The following is a 14,069-nucleotide window of genomic DNA, read 5'->3' as shown; positions in this document are numbered from 1 at the left end:
GCACAATTCTTGAATTTTTGAAAAATATACTTTAATTCAGCTTAATATGAAAGTATTCAAACTTACTGGAATCTATGGGATAAAGGTCTAACATTTTAATAACAAACCAAATTTGATCTCATTTCGAATGGGAGAAAGTCGCAGTTAAAAATAATGAGCGATGGCAATAATGCTTGGATAAGAAATCACGGCGAAAATAATTACAGCAAAGGAAATGGAAAAAAAACCTGAGAAAAAATGGCGTGGTCCATACGACTCAATTGAAGATAACTAGAGTGCTTATTACAGACACCTCTAAATTAATGGTCATTTGTTTGAGGGGAAAATTCTAATTGATGTAAAGACTAGATGTGTTTAATACAACCGATGTTTCTTTGTCATCTTAATGACGGTACAACTTTGTGATTGAAGTGATGTGCATCTGCCCCAAGAAAAACCTAAAAAGTATTTTATCTATCATGGTTCCTGCATAAAAGGGTAGTAGAAATTGTAAAGCTTTACATTTGACACAATATTGGCCCACAAAATTGAATGAACAGAAATATTTTTGGTATTTTGCATTCAAATTCATTGAAAGAAAAGGAACTTTTCCCAAAGTGTATTTTTTCTTTTCTGTGTCGTATTTAAACACATCATGTTTTACATATACAGTACAGACAAGAGTGAATATCAACAGTAATTATATAACCAAACAGATCAAATCAAACAAGGAAGTTTTTTTTCAGCACACAACGCCATTATTACATTGACGATACAACATGACAAACTAAGCATAACATAATTACTGCATACAAATAATAAAAAAAACGAACTTTCATATATTTTCCAAATACAGTGATGCATCATGTACATGTTACGTTTAGAAAGATTTCAAAACAGTCTTTTGAACTATAAAAGAAATTAAATTACAACATCTATTTACATTATCAATCCATATCCTACATCTTCAATGTCTTCACACAGTTAAAATCGACATGGCTGCCCACGTTTTGTCGCTAGAATATTCCTTAAAAAGAAAGCGCATCTCTAGATCTGGCTCAAGAATACTTTAAAAGCACAAATCATGTTAAGAACTGAAGGAGGCTAAGGAGCTAGTCTATTCATCTCATAACATTTTCTCCTTTTTCTGTGTATCTAGATAAATTACAAATATTTACAATGACTCATATGAAACAGTGAAAACTTCTAATGAAACATGGAGATGGAATTTTTACATAAGTCTTCAGTGGTTGATCATCTAAACTAAAATGGTAGGGAAGAAATATAACTTGTACCTATAAAGTCTGAGGTGGTAAAAATAAACAAATGTACAAAAAGGAGCTAAATGAGATGGCAAAATGCTGATATATTAAATAAATATAATTTGTACAAATAAAATAGCATAATATGTCATCTTGGGCAAGATTTTTTTGGCATAAGCTCAACACTTATTAAAGTGTCATGGCTCTATGAAAGAAAGAGTGAGTGAGTGGATACAAACACCTGGGACATATTTCTGATTATATGAAAAATTAACTCACTAATCATGGTGCATACTGGACATTTGCCATGTACACACATGATTTTGCCAAGTTAATTTTAAACTTGTCTTTTAATTGTATTCTCAGCAAGACCATTTCCTTGAGGTAAAATGAATAAAATACAACTAGGGGGAGATACCTATCAAACCAACAATAGATAAACTACAATTTAGACAATACATTACCAAACATGACAGTAAGATGTTTTCTTTCCCTTTTAAAATTTCATAGTGAACATCATAACCTTTTTGCCCAAGTACAGACACAATCAAATAGTCTAAACAAGATGTGTGTGTGTGTGTGTGTGTGTGTGGGTGTGTATATATATATCTATATATATATATAGATATATATATATATATCAAATGAAAGCGCTGGGTAGTCTTACTAGGTATATGTTAAGTGTGCCTGTCATATTATTTTCAGTATATCTTGCTCAGACTATGTGATTAACTCAACAATTACCACGTTGAAAAGGTTTTGAGGAAAAAAACAGATTAAAAAAATATCTGCAGCACAGTACTTTTTGAGCATGCTTCTCGAAATAGGCATACATGGTAGTACAATGTCAAAGTAAATTGTTAGGTTTTATGGGGAAAATAAGTATGACAGAATGTGAGAAGATGAAATAAGTGAAACCATAGACAACAGCTTCTTTTATATTAAAAATATTTTTAAAAAAAACATTCTCTTGAAGCAGTCTCTTCCTTTAAGCCTTTGTAATAAAAGACTTATTCTTCATTCTCATTCCTAAAATATTCAGCCACCTTTCCAGCATCTCTTACAAAAGAAGTTTACCATTGCGGTGAATTTTCAGAATCTTGCCCAGTCTCTGTTTTGCAGTTGCAAGTCCTTTCTTTGGACGTTTCCCTAACAAATAAAAGGTAAAAGACAGAAATGGGTGAGAACACATACTGGCAAAAAATGTCCACAACCATGGACCAGATCTATTTATTTTTGGGCTTACCATGACCAGCTCCGGTGGGGCCTTGACTGGTTTGCCCTGCAGGAGATGCCCCCAACGGAGAGTAAGCACTGCTGGTTTGGGGAGAGAGGGAAAGTCGCCTGGAAGTGAGGAAAACACCAGGGGCCATGGCTCCACCACCTCTAGGGCCTCCAGGACCAAAGGGTCCTGGTCCTGCAGTATATTCATGGTCCAGTAGGCTAGCAGAGTAATACTCCATCCTCCTGTCTGGGCTGTCATCTGTCACTGACTCTGCTGCAACAGGTGGCGGGGAGGGTGGAGCTGGCTCTGACTGGACAGGTGTAGGTGGGGCTACAGCCGTAGAGGGACGTGGCTTTTTGGTGTATTTCCTCTTCGCAGGCTTCTGCTGTTCCTGAATCATGACCACCCGAAGAAAAAACAAAAATTAAAAATCTTCAACTGAGATATGTAGAGGCAACAATTAAAAATAAAGCTAGCCTAATAAAAATATCAGACTAGCTTCTTGTAGCCTAATATTAAACTTTATTAGATTTAGCTTAAGGGCTTAATTCACTGTTAAAACTGCACTTCGTTTCCCAACTCACCTGTTGTGCTAGTTTGGCAGCAGCTGCAGCAAGGCCAGTTTCCACCGATGCCACTCGTGCCCCTTCCCTGGCTGGCCGCTCCTGTTTGGGAAGGGTGGGCATCACCCGGGCTATGAATGCGGGGGGGGGGGGGGACGACAAATGTCGGGAGATCAAACCAGCACTCTTTCAATGTGAACTTAAGTCTTTTTGCTTAACTATGCTGAGTACCTTTAGGGCTCCAAGGTGTGTCGTCCCAGTTTTTCTTCCGCTTCATCTTGGCCTTGCTAGCATGGTCCTCCTCATCAGACTCTAAAGATGGGTAAACTGAAACACATCCAATTAATCCAATATTAGTTTGATAAACAACTGTATACCTTTGCAATGAGCATTGCTATAATTGTATAAGCCTTCTCAAGAGGCATTTTTTCCAACCAGCAGCACGATTGTGTGGGCTGCTCACCGTAGTCTGAGTCTTTAAAACAGGTGCCAAGAGTCTCCTGCTCATCTGGACTCTCCTCATCGCTAAGGTGACGGGCTGGTCGTTTAATTGGTCGTTTCCCAGGACGCTGTTGGATGACTGGCTTCTTCTCAGGACTTCCTCCTGTCTTTTTTACCCCTCCAGTCACCCACACAGTCCTCCCTCCCTTCTCCTTGACCACCCCCAGTCCCTCAGTCAGGCCCCCAGTAATTGAGAGGGGAGATGAAGAGGAAGAAGAGGATGATGAGGACGGAGGGTTAGCCATGGAGAGCATGCCTTGAATGGCATCACAAGTGCTGGGAGAGGCTGGGGCTTCCTCACTGATTGAGAGAGATAGGACATGGCTGACAACTTGCTCAACTCAACAATGAACCCAAAATCGCAAAATATTGAGGTATGGAAATGTGTGACCAATTACAATTTCAACTGTTGCCTTAATCACTGGATGTCAAAGGGCAGGAGGAATAATTCATATATCTGAAATATGTTTCAGATAGTTCCCAACATTATGAAAATAAACTAAAATATATATATACTAACATCTCATCACCAAATCACCCTGCATCTGAAGCCTAAATGCTATGTGATCAATGATCAACACCAGTGGGGTTTCCATAAAATGTCAAGCGAATTTTAAGCAAACCATTGAAAAGTCGCAAAAAGAAAATGTGAATTAGGCGCGTTGATGCGAGTTTCCATTAACTGGTTTGTTGCGAATTACCTAGGTTACGCACGGTGTAGTTTCGTCAGAAGATGATGGTATACGTTACGCATGGCTATAACAGGAAGAAGACTAACCCACGTAAACGAGCCTTGGTCGTAAGAAAAATGGAGAGAGGTCTTCAGGAATTAGTTTTGATTGGGAAAGTTGTTATTCTTCTTTCGTGTCAGCTAGTATTGGCCATGCATCATGCTATCCAGAGACGAAGACAAAGAAATGCATTGATTTTAATGCACGCAGCAAGGGCGATAGGACAACGACGGGCACAATACACATGGGAGAGACAGCGCACACAACAATTCTGGGAGGTCATCGTGGACACACATTTCACAGCTAGCCTTTGGCGCCAACATTTCAGAATGTCAAAGCCCACTTTTGAACTGTTGTGCAATATGATCGGTCCATTTGTTGAGCCCTTGCCAAGCCCTCGACGACCTCCGGTTCCAACGAAAAAAGAGCTGGTCACGTGAGGTAAATATTCACTGTCAGAATTAATTCGGCAAAGGCGTTTTCATTTACCATTTTGCACATTAACTCTGTTTGGAATCAGGCTAAAACCACCTCAAGCGAGCGTACTAACTTTGATGCGAATTAGAGCAATTCGCTCCAAGTTAAGTCGAATTTTGGCATTTCCATAAACTTTTTAATGCGATACATCCTAAATGTGCATTAAAACCCTTTATAGAAACACAACTACTGACAACTAACCTGAGTGCAGCAGAGTCCAAGCCTGCCACCTGCTTGCTAGCCTTTAACAAGTCTAGAATTCCCCCAGCTCCACCCTTTACTCCATGGACTGCCAGTGCTTCCTCATCTGTGGTGTAATCCTCCTGAAGCCAGGTGAACATACATTATATCATTACTGTAATATAACATCATTTCATGGCTAACAATGTAAGCCTAGAACAACACACACAATAATATGCAATCAAAGCGGTAAAACACCATTTCGCTTTGAATATAATTTTACATAATCTCACCTCAATGTCAAAGTCCACTTCTCCTGGCTCCCTGATTCGATTGGGATCAGAGCAGGGCTTGGCTCTGGGTAGCTTCCTAGGTAGACCTGAAGGTACATTTTAATAATGTCAGCCAGGTTACAGTAGGACAGAGGTTGCAGCAGCATCCATACTACTGACCTAGATCAGATTTTACACTAAACCCATAGACAGGAAATGTAAAAAAAAAAAAAAACTTACTGCTGTCTGATTTATTTAGCCGACAGGGGAAAAGAATCACAGAAACATGCACCCTTAGAAATACTTCAGCATTCACTATTATGTTGTAAAAAGTCCATCTCTAACCACTTAGTTTCTTGTTCTTGCCAGCTGCTGCAGGCTTGCGTCTTGGAGGGGGAGTCTCATCAATCTGTAGCTCATCCTCAGACTCCAAGTCAGAGAGGCTGGATCCCTCCATTGCGAGATGTTGGTATTTTCCAGCACTTCCAGCACCATTACTGCTACCTGAACGACCCCCCTTCTTCCTATAACCAGAGTAAAAAAAACAGTAGTCATAAAACTGGCTGAGAGAGTTAAAGTGCAAAAATTAGATGACTACATGTAACTACTACATATCCCAGCTTACCCTTGAATTTTACCATTGGTCAGTACCAATTTTAGCTTGCTTTTATTTAACTTTCCTTCAAAATCCTCTAATGGTAACTCCAACTGGAGAAAGACAAAAAAAAATCGAGGTCAACTAAGCACACAAAAATAAAGATTGTGAACAATAAATTATTGCACAAGTTGATTTCCTTCAGTTAAGGTGACTGAACTCATACCTTATTCTTGCTTTTGGACGTGCCAGGTTGAAATTTCTTAAGTGTGTGTTTGGTGTGGATCTCAAGGAGGTCTAGTTCTCCTGCTTCTGCCTTGAGCAGACTTTTCTGGCTCTTCTTCTTGGTTCCTGGGGGTCCTAAACCCCCTACCCCATCCTTGGGTTTGGGACCTCGCTTTTTCCCTGGGGGACGGCCTAAATTCTGGGAAGTGTTTAGGGGCGCTTTGGAGAGCGGAGATCCAGGAAATTGGGGTCCAGTGCGGCCAATGTTTTGCTGGAAGATGTCCTTAAGGAAAAATAAAGTATTGTTAGAACATATGCTGAAAAAAAGCAATGTACATAACTACGGATGGCACATAATATTGGAACATTCAGATACTTGTTTGGCGGGTTGGTATTTGAACAAAATTTCAGTGCAGTATTCAGATGCTAAGCTTTTTTCCCCTCTTCTTCTCTGCCCCTTCCACAGCCACGCCAGGAGTACAATATTTTGACTATCTGGTAGCATAGCCTAAGACATCCCAACAAGACCTTCTGAAAACAGTTATTTCAATGAAAGAGAGAACAGAGTACTGAAACGATGAAAATGAGACTTGAATCCCGGCATGGAGTATCATTTCAGTGCAACACCTGTCCTAGCTGGTTCACTAACCTGCTGGTATATGTAGCTAAGCTACATACTGACAGAATGTAGCCACAGTGGCTGCACTTATTATCCATCGCCTTGGTTTGTTTTTAACTGTCCAAATAATTCACAAAATATATTCAAATATCAGTTTGGAAAATGTGTTCAATATCCAGCTTGAATAAAAGATATTCAGGACAGCCCTAGAAGTAACACATTTAAAAGAAAATGCACATTATATGAACATGGGGTGCGTCTACATGAACACTTCACTATTTACCTCAACCAAGCGAATCTCCTTGGCCAAGTCCTTTATTAGCTGCTGAGTCTTGATGGTCTCTGGAATCTCCACCTCATGTTCAGCTAAAGCCTGAGTGTGAGGAAATCACACTTCATCATATCTTAAAAACATTTCAATTTCGCAAAAAACCACAGCAATGGCCCTACATTAGTGTGTGCCCATGTCAAAATTTATTTTGGTGGGAGGAAGCAAGGGTGGTAATGAGTGAAAAAGAAGTGTAAGAAAGGTGCAAAATAGAAAAAGGTAAATAGAAAAACAAGGCAGAAAGTTGGTAGTTAAGGCATTAATAACTAAGAGTCAACCCATGGAGCAATGCTTAACCTCTTTACGTGTCCAGCTGCGAAAGGCATTGTTGAGGGCCTTGGCTCCATGGACCAGATATGTCGCAGGGTGCCTACGGTTTTCTCTTAGACCTATAAAGCCAAGTAGGACAGTAAACATTGCTATAATATATACACTAGACTGTAATATCATTCACAAGCAAGCAGAGAGAAAAGGTCAGACATGAAACAATTCATAAAAACGCCATCAGTATATAGAACTTACCTCTGAATGTATCAAGTAAGTGCTTTCCAACATACCAGCACACGGTTTCAAAGTTGGGGAATTTGAACAGGTCAGCTGTGCTTAACCTCTTCTCAATTTCATACGCCCTAAGGGAAGGAAGGGAAGAAGACAGAAAATATATAAATAAATGAAATGGCTGCATTTCTATAGCACTTTTCCAGTCCAAGTATACAAAGCTCTTTACATGAAATGACTGCCTGACATTACAGTGTGGGTGGCCCCAGTAGGGACCGAACCCCTAACTTTTGGCAGCACCAGTGCCATGCTCAAGGTATATGCTGCCGTAATACCAGGTGCTCTACTTACTGACATACTAGTCTCGCTTGGCCGCCACATGTTTGACTATCAGCAAAATGTCTGGTTGACACTACTGCTTAACGAGCTCTAAAGCCACCTACTTTGAACAGAAAAGGTCTTTTGACAGATATTCAAAACGACCAACCACAGACCGTTGCTTTGGCATGAGATTAAGGAGCAGTCAGTTCTGAAATGGCGCTAGCAGGAAAACTGAGCCACATGCAACTAGTTTTCATATACAATGACTCAGAGGTCTCAAAGCGAGGTAGTCACGTGAACTTCACAAACTTTCTCAAACCCAGCGATCAACTCTTGGTCACAAATGCTCACTGTTCTTACTGTTGCAAGAAGTTCTTTGTTTTGGTTGCTGCTCTGGTATTGTTGCAAGAAGTTTGTTTCTTGGCGGACAGATATAAAAACAATGCACTGGTGTAATCTGGAAGTGTGTAGACACTTCTGTGATCTACACTGTGGACAGCCAGTAAGAGTGAAGCCTCCGCAATCTCGAGTCTCTGCAAAGCTTAACAGACAGTGTCGGCTTGAGGCCTGGTCTTGCAAGACTACCTACCTACCTAAATATCTAAATAATTAATATGGCAGACCATAAGTGTCACAATTTAGAAAATCATGTCTGGGGAGATGTAGCCCAAGATGATCTATAATAAGATGTGACTGGAGAGAAAAGGGCTATAGGGGACTGACCGTAGCTGCATGTCAATGTTGAGACTATGTAAGAAATTCCCTCCAAAAGCCAGACAGTCTACTGGAGTCAGAACAGCATGAATCCACCCTACAGGACACACATAGATATTATGTAAATAAAATTTGACTGTGATAAATATAGTTATGTGGCAAACCTCACAGGCTTATATAGAACACACAAAAAAAAAAAAAAACAAACAAAAAAACAACCAAAACAAAGAACATTCCACCATACCTGTTGGGATGAACAGGGTGTTTCCCTGTTTGACAGAGCACTTGTAGCACATGTCAACTTGGTCTCCAAAGAACATTTCATTCTGACTGGATGAAGAACTCCAGCGCTCAAACAAGGCTAGATTGGCAGGAGTAGGAGAGATCAGGTAGAAGATCTTCTCGCCCTGGTGACACACACAGAGTTCTTGAAATCATATAATGGTTTGTAAAAATTGCTAAAACTAGTGGGCATAACTGCAAGAATATACATAACTGTATATTCAAAATTGCAAGAATGCCGACATTACAAGTTTTTTTGTTTTTTTGTCAACATGTCTCATAGCAGCATCTGAAATCATATAAGCGACATGGAGTTTTGTTTACTCTCACCCTCAGGACATGATACCACACTGAGGTTCCTCCAAAGTCGATGTGGAAATCTGTGTAGCTGTCCTTCACTCCCATCAGGCAGTACTTCTGCACATTAGGTCGTTCGAAAACAGACTCCTCTGGCCAGAGGTTTTCCACCCATGACAGTTTCCTTACTATCTTTGGAGTTTCTACCAGGTTGGAGAGTCTGAAAAAAACAGACCGCTTTAATTTTACATGTTGAAAAATCTTAGCTGGCAAAAGTTCATTTACAACACCTTCTCATTTTTCTATACAAGAATGCAGATTAGGCCTACTTCAATTTGCTGGAGGCTACTACTACTGCTGAAGAACAAATGATAAACTTGAGTAACAGCTTACATCACCAATACAGTGACCACTGAAAATTAATAACCACAGGGGTACATATTCTGCATACCTGGTCTCAGAGAACTCCAAACTGATTACATTGAGCACTTTGTCTCGGTTGGGGCTGTTGTAGTACTCTACAAAGTCTCCCAATCGCATTTTCAGATCACATTGGCGAGATACATCAATCACGTCAATTTCTTTGTCTGCACCTACAATTGCCACAACATCAATATGCTTAAGATAGGTGTGCATGACATAGCTATGGCAAATGACAGAAAAGCAGACTGAACACATGAGCTAATATGAATAGGTCCATGCATTTAAAACTGGAAGGGGACTTACCAATGTAGTGCTCTACATCGCTGACACTGAATGAGGACGGAGGCAAGTTCATGCCCAGGCCGTCCCGCCTCAGCACCATGACAGGAACGCTAAAGGAACGCTCCTCAAGAAACTCCACTGTCAGCTGGGCACCTGATGGCTTAAGCAGCACCTCATCCGCACTGTTAAACAAGACATACAGAGAGACTGAATTAATTTAATTGCGCAAGATGCCTGGAAAACACTTTAAAGTATATGTGTGGGCAATGAAACCATAAGAAACTATCATCCAGCCTAACAAAAGTACATGTAGTACAAAAGTAGACTGCTAATCATTCAATAGTATCTATGTTTAAAATTAATGGAAAAGTAAAACACTACACATCGCCTTTGAAAACCAACAGCAAGTAGTTATTGGCGATTGCCTTCGCAAGTCAATGCAGAGTAGACTTGCCTTGGGAAGGTGCGACTCCGTAGCTCCCTGACAAACTGTGGGCTGCCTGTTTTCACAGGCCGTGTAGGATCTCTTCCTCCAGCAGGGCCACCATCTGCCTGCTTGTTTCCCCCACGCCGCTTACGCACTAAGAATAGGAAAACCCTGACAAACAACTGCAAAACTGTACAAAAAGAGGCAATCCAAAGTCCGGTGCAACTAGCATTTAAGTTTGAACCATTTATGACATCTTTATTCATGCCCAATAATCCAGGTAAGGAAATCACAGAAAGGTGAATCAGTAAATGTTATGTCCAGATGAACTGATTCACCTTTCTGTCATTTATGACATTGATATATTGTTATCCTTTTCACTTGGTCTGGTTTGCTTTCATGCGATTAAACAAACCACATTTTGTAAACAAGAGTCATATGCTTGCTATCATCTCTCTTTTACTACTCAGGAATTTAGAAGGAAAAAGAAAAACTACCTATACTCAGAATTATTTTACAACTGACAATCATGGGGCTTACCTTTGCATTAATAGCAATTATAGTCCAATATCCTGATATATTTGCTAAAGAATCATTCATTGAATGGCTGCATTCACTGAAGATGAATGCAATGAATGCAACATACTGTAAGATCTGTACATAATGACACATACCAGCATTCCAATGAAGGCATGCTGCCATCAGGCGCCAGTATGAGTGCAGAAAGTTGGAGATGTTGCAACAATATAATGACCTCTTTATTGCATTACAAGGAAAGCTAAGCCCTCCCACAGTCTGACAAATCTGCCAATGAGAATGTTTGACTCCATGTAGACTTATAGTTGCATTTTTAGCAAACTACTTTTATGGTTACAATGAATTTGCTGAAAATTCAAGCTGAATAGAAATGCTAAAATGTTGAAAAACATGTTGCCATGAAGTTTTTGCATTTGCTATAAGAGAGGGTGACATGTTAATTGAGATCATGTGATACAAAGTGATGGGAATAACTTTTCAGATGTACCCAAGGGCAGGTAAAGTTTACCTTTGTGTTTAATGACATAGTCCTCCACATGGAGAAGTTTGTTTAATAGCTTAAACCTGAGTTTGATTAGGGTATTCCAACATTCCCAAGCAAACCACACCAAGGACCCCACCAAGTAGGCAACAGTTTTAGTTTGATTCAACTTAAATACAGCAGGAGTGAAAATGACCCGAGATAATTTGGTGGGCGCCTACAGAATTTTACTTATAGTCATCCATCATGGACATATGAAATTAACAACAGAAATTACACACAAGAAGCAGTAACTTACTGACAGAAGGCCCATGGGTGACTTGACAGTTGGGGCAGTGATACCGGTCAATCTCTGCAGCCTTGTCCTCCTCCACTCCAACACAGCTTAATAGTGAAGATACTTAATATTAGATAAGGGAAGCAATATGTTCATCTATTCAATAGACTTAACTGGAAATGACTCATGGTGATGCCAAACATTGAAAATAAACATCCCTTAAATTATTTTACAGCAGCAATTTTTAAAAAAAAATGATAAGCCGAGTCCTGTGCAATTTATAGCCAAAAGGACATTGTTATACAGAAGCCAAATATAACCAGACAGCAAACTGCACAATATCTTATGGATAGTATTAAATAGATAGTATTAAATACTATCCCCTTTGGAAAGTGGATAGTCCGCTTCCAAGACTATCTACTTCCAAAGTCTAGTTTGGAAAAGAGACTCACCTTCCATGGAACCAGTCTTGACAAATGTCGCACTCAATCATGAAACGTGTAACATCGTAAGGTAGGCGACACAAGCAATACACCGGTACTGATGCCATCCTGAGTCTATGTAGGGGGGGAAACTGCAGAGTCTCAAGATATCAACCCACTTGATGAGGTCAGAATCAAATCCAAGAGGCAGGGAAGATTAAATGGGCTATCTGAATACAGAGCCTGGACTGCGCTGTATTTAACAGGGAACGGTACTGGGGAACTACCCCTTCGGACACTTCACTGTCAGATGCCCGTTTCTGATAAACATGGCACACTGCATTCACTGGGAAACCTGTTGAAACAAGAAACAAACAAAAAGGGCAGAAAACAATGGTTAAGTTATTAGAAAGGCAAATAATAAGGACTACCAGGAAAACTAAGAATCAACCAAAACTCAATGAAAGCAGCTGTTGTCATAGACATAGACCTTCCACCCCAAGTGCAGCCGACTTTGGCTTGCATGACTAGCATTTCGGGAACAAGAAAACTTTTTTAAAAAAAATCCTATTCGTAAACACGGAGAGTTAACAGTTGGCTAGTCTAATCAAGAGATAATACGTCTTAAGTACATAGATACATAGAGCCTGCAATCTACTGTTAACACTGGCTAATCAGCTAACTGTAGCTTGCTATTTGTAAACACACTACGCGCTGGGTGGTGCTGCTGCTGGCTAAGCGCTAACGCGTTTTCGCATCCCAGCAAGCAAGCTTACCAACTAATTTGTATGTCTAGCTGAATATTGGGGACAATAAATCCGAGGTATCGCTATAACTATCTTCTAAACCATTTGAAATCATCACTTGCCACACCAGATGTTGACTAAATGTGAGAATTAACGTTTAGCCAAGTCGGCTTGCTACATTGTTCCTTAGCAACTTACCTAAAACGGGTAGCGGCTGGGCCAGACATCGAAGAACGGTTGAAATCCCCACAAAAGCCCGGGGGTGGACGAGGCCTTAAAAGGCAGGTTAATTTGTTTACAAATAGCTCCACCACATTATTGTTGGAAACCTCTATAATGTGTAAATATACGTGTATGTATCTCGTTCAGAAGGTGACCAAGTGAACAAGGAATTAAGTAAGAAACCCCACCTAAATGAGCACGACAACTACAAATAACAGAATGCTACAGCGTATGAACGCCATTTCATAGGCAACGGCACTGGACGTTTGTTCGTCGTTGTCAGTTGTTGAAAAGAACAATAAAGTTGCGTCTTCCGAAACGTGGAGCTGCATTCAACGAGCCTGAGCGTTCCGCGACAACTGGAATTTGTTAAAGATCTGCGTTTGAGACGGTACGAGTTTAAATGTCAGCATAAACTGGAGGCACTGCTTCTTAAGATTTAAGCAAATAAATGAATCGACCCGTAGGGCTGCTAAATTGAATTATCACACGTGTATAAACACAGGCTCAAAACGGTTCGATGTTTAACCCCATCATTTATTTCGATTAGTTACAAAACATAAATAAAATCAACAATTGAATTAGTTACAATTTACAGAGGCTAAATCAACAGCAACATACTTTTTTTTAAGTTTCTCTGTTTAAATATCCTTTTATCTTTGGTTCTCAATCATGTTATTTTGGGACTCTGTGAAGTTTCGATGTAATTTTTGACTTACTTACTTTGTTAATTTAGCGTTTCAGGTGTCCTATTAAAAAAAACTGCAATAATAACTTCTCTCAGCATACCAAAGATCTCAGAATTTGAAAATTCAAAATAACCCAGGTCTTTCTCGCAGAAAAAGTCATAATAAAGGCAAGCGAGTCCCACATAAACAGAAATGAGAACCAGCATTTCCAACCGTCAAATAACCTCCGATTTAGCTATAATGGTGAGAACACAATTTTACAATTTGTACAACCCCCGTTTCAAAATACAAAAATAATCTTTTTTCTTTAAGATAACATTTTGGTAACACTTTATGGACAGGGCGAGTTCAATGCTTCAGATCATGAGTATCATCCGCGCTGTGGCAAGTGGTCAACATGTTAGTATTGGACATGACAGCACAGTAACTCACCTCCACTAATAATGAACTACATCTCTGTGAGAATGTGGGTTGTCTCAGAAAATAACATAAAT

The 14,069-nt window shown here is 39.8% G+C and overlaps 1 protein-coding gene across 1 annotated transcript; it reads right to left on the bottom strand.

Annotated features, from left to right (window-relative positions):
- Positions 1–6: 6 nt before the first annotated feature.
- On the bottom strand, positions 7–13,136 carry phf8 (PHD finger protein 8). The gene is made up of 22 exons (XM_056272888.1): positions 12,863–13,136; positions 11,949–12,273; positions 11,518–11,603; positions 10,229–10,355; positions 9,796–9,956; positions 9,521–9,662; positions 9,103–9,289; positions 8,735–8,897; positions 8,500–8,587; positions 7,480–7,586; positions 7,255–7,346; positions 6,913–7,002; positions 6,012–6,293; positions 5,816–5,898; positions 5,536–5,714; positions 5,212–5,297; positions 4,940–5,061; positions 3,493–3,830; positions 3,261–3,356; positions 3,051–3,160; positions 2,488–2,857; positions 7–2,390 (listed from the first exon to the last, which is right to left on the bottom strand). Exons 2-22 carry the CDS (start codon positions 12,044–12,046, stop codon positions 2,302–2,304), a joined length of 3,096 nt encoding a protein of 1,031 aa, XP_056128863.1. The 5' UTR covers positions 12,047–12,273; positions 12,863–13,136; the 3' UTR covers positions 7–2,301.
- Between the last annotated feature and the right edge of the window lie 933 nt (positions 13,137–14,069).

This window comes from Lampris incognitus, chromosome 2, assembly GCF_029633865.1.
Source record: "Lampris incognitus isolate fLamInc1 chromosome 2, fLamInc1.hap2, whole genome shotgun sequence".
Classification (NCBI taxonomy): Eukaryota; Metazoa; Chordata; class Actinopteri; order Lampriformes; family Lampridae; genus Lampris; species Lampris incognitus.
This window is presented reverse-complemented; position numbering and strand designations above follow the sequence as displayed.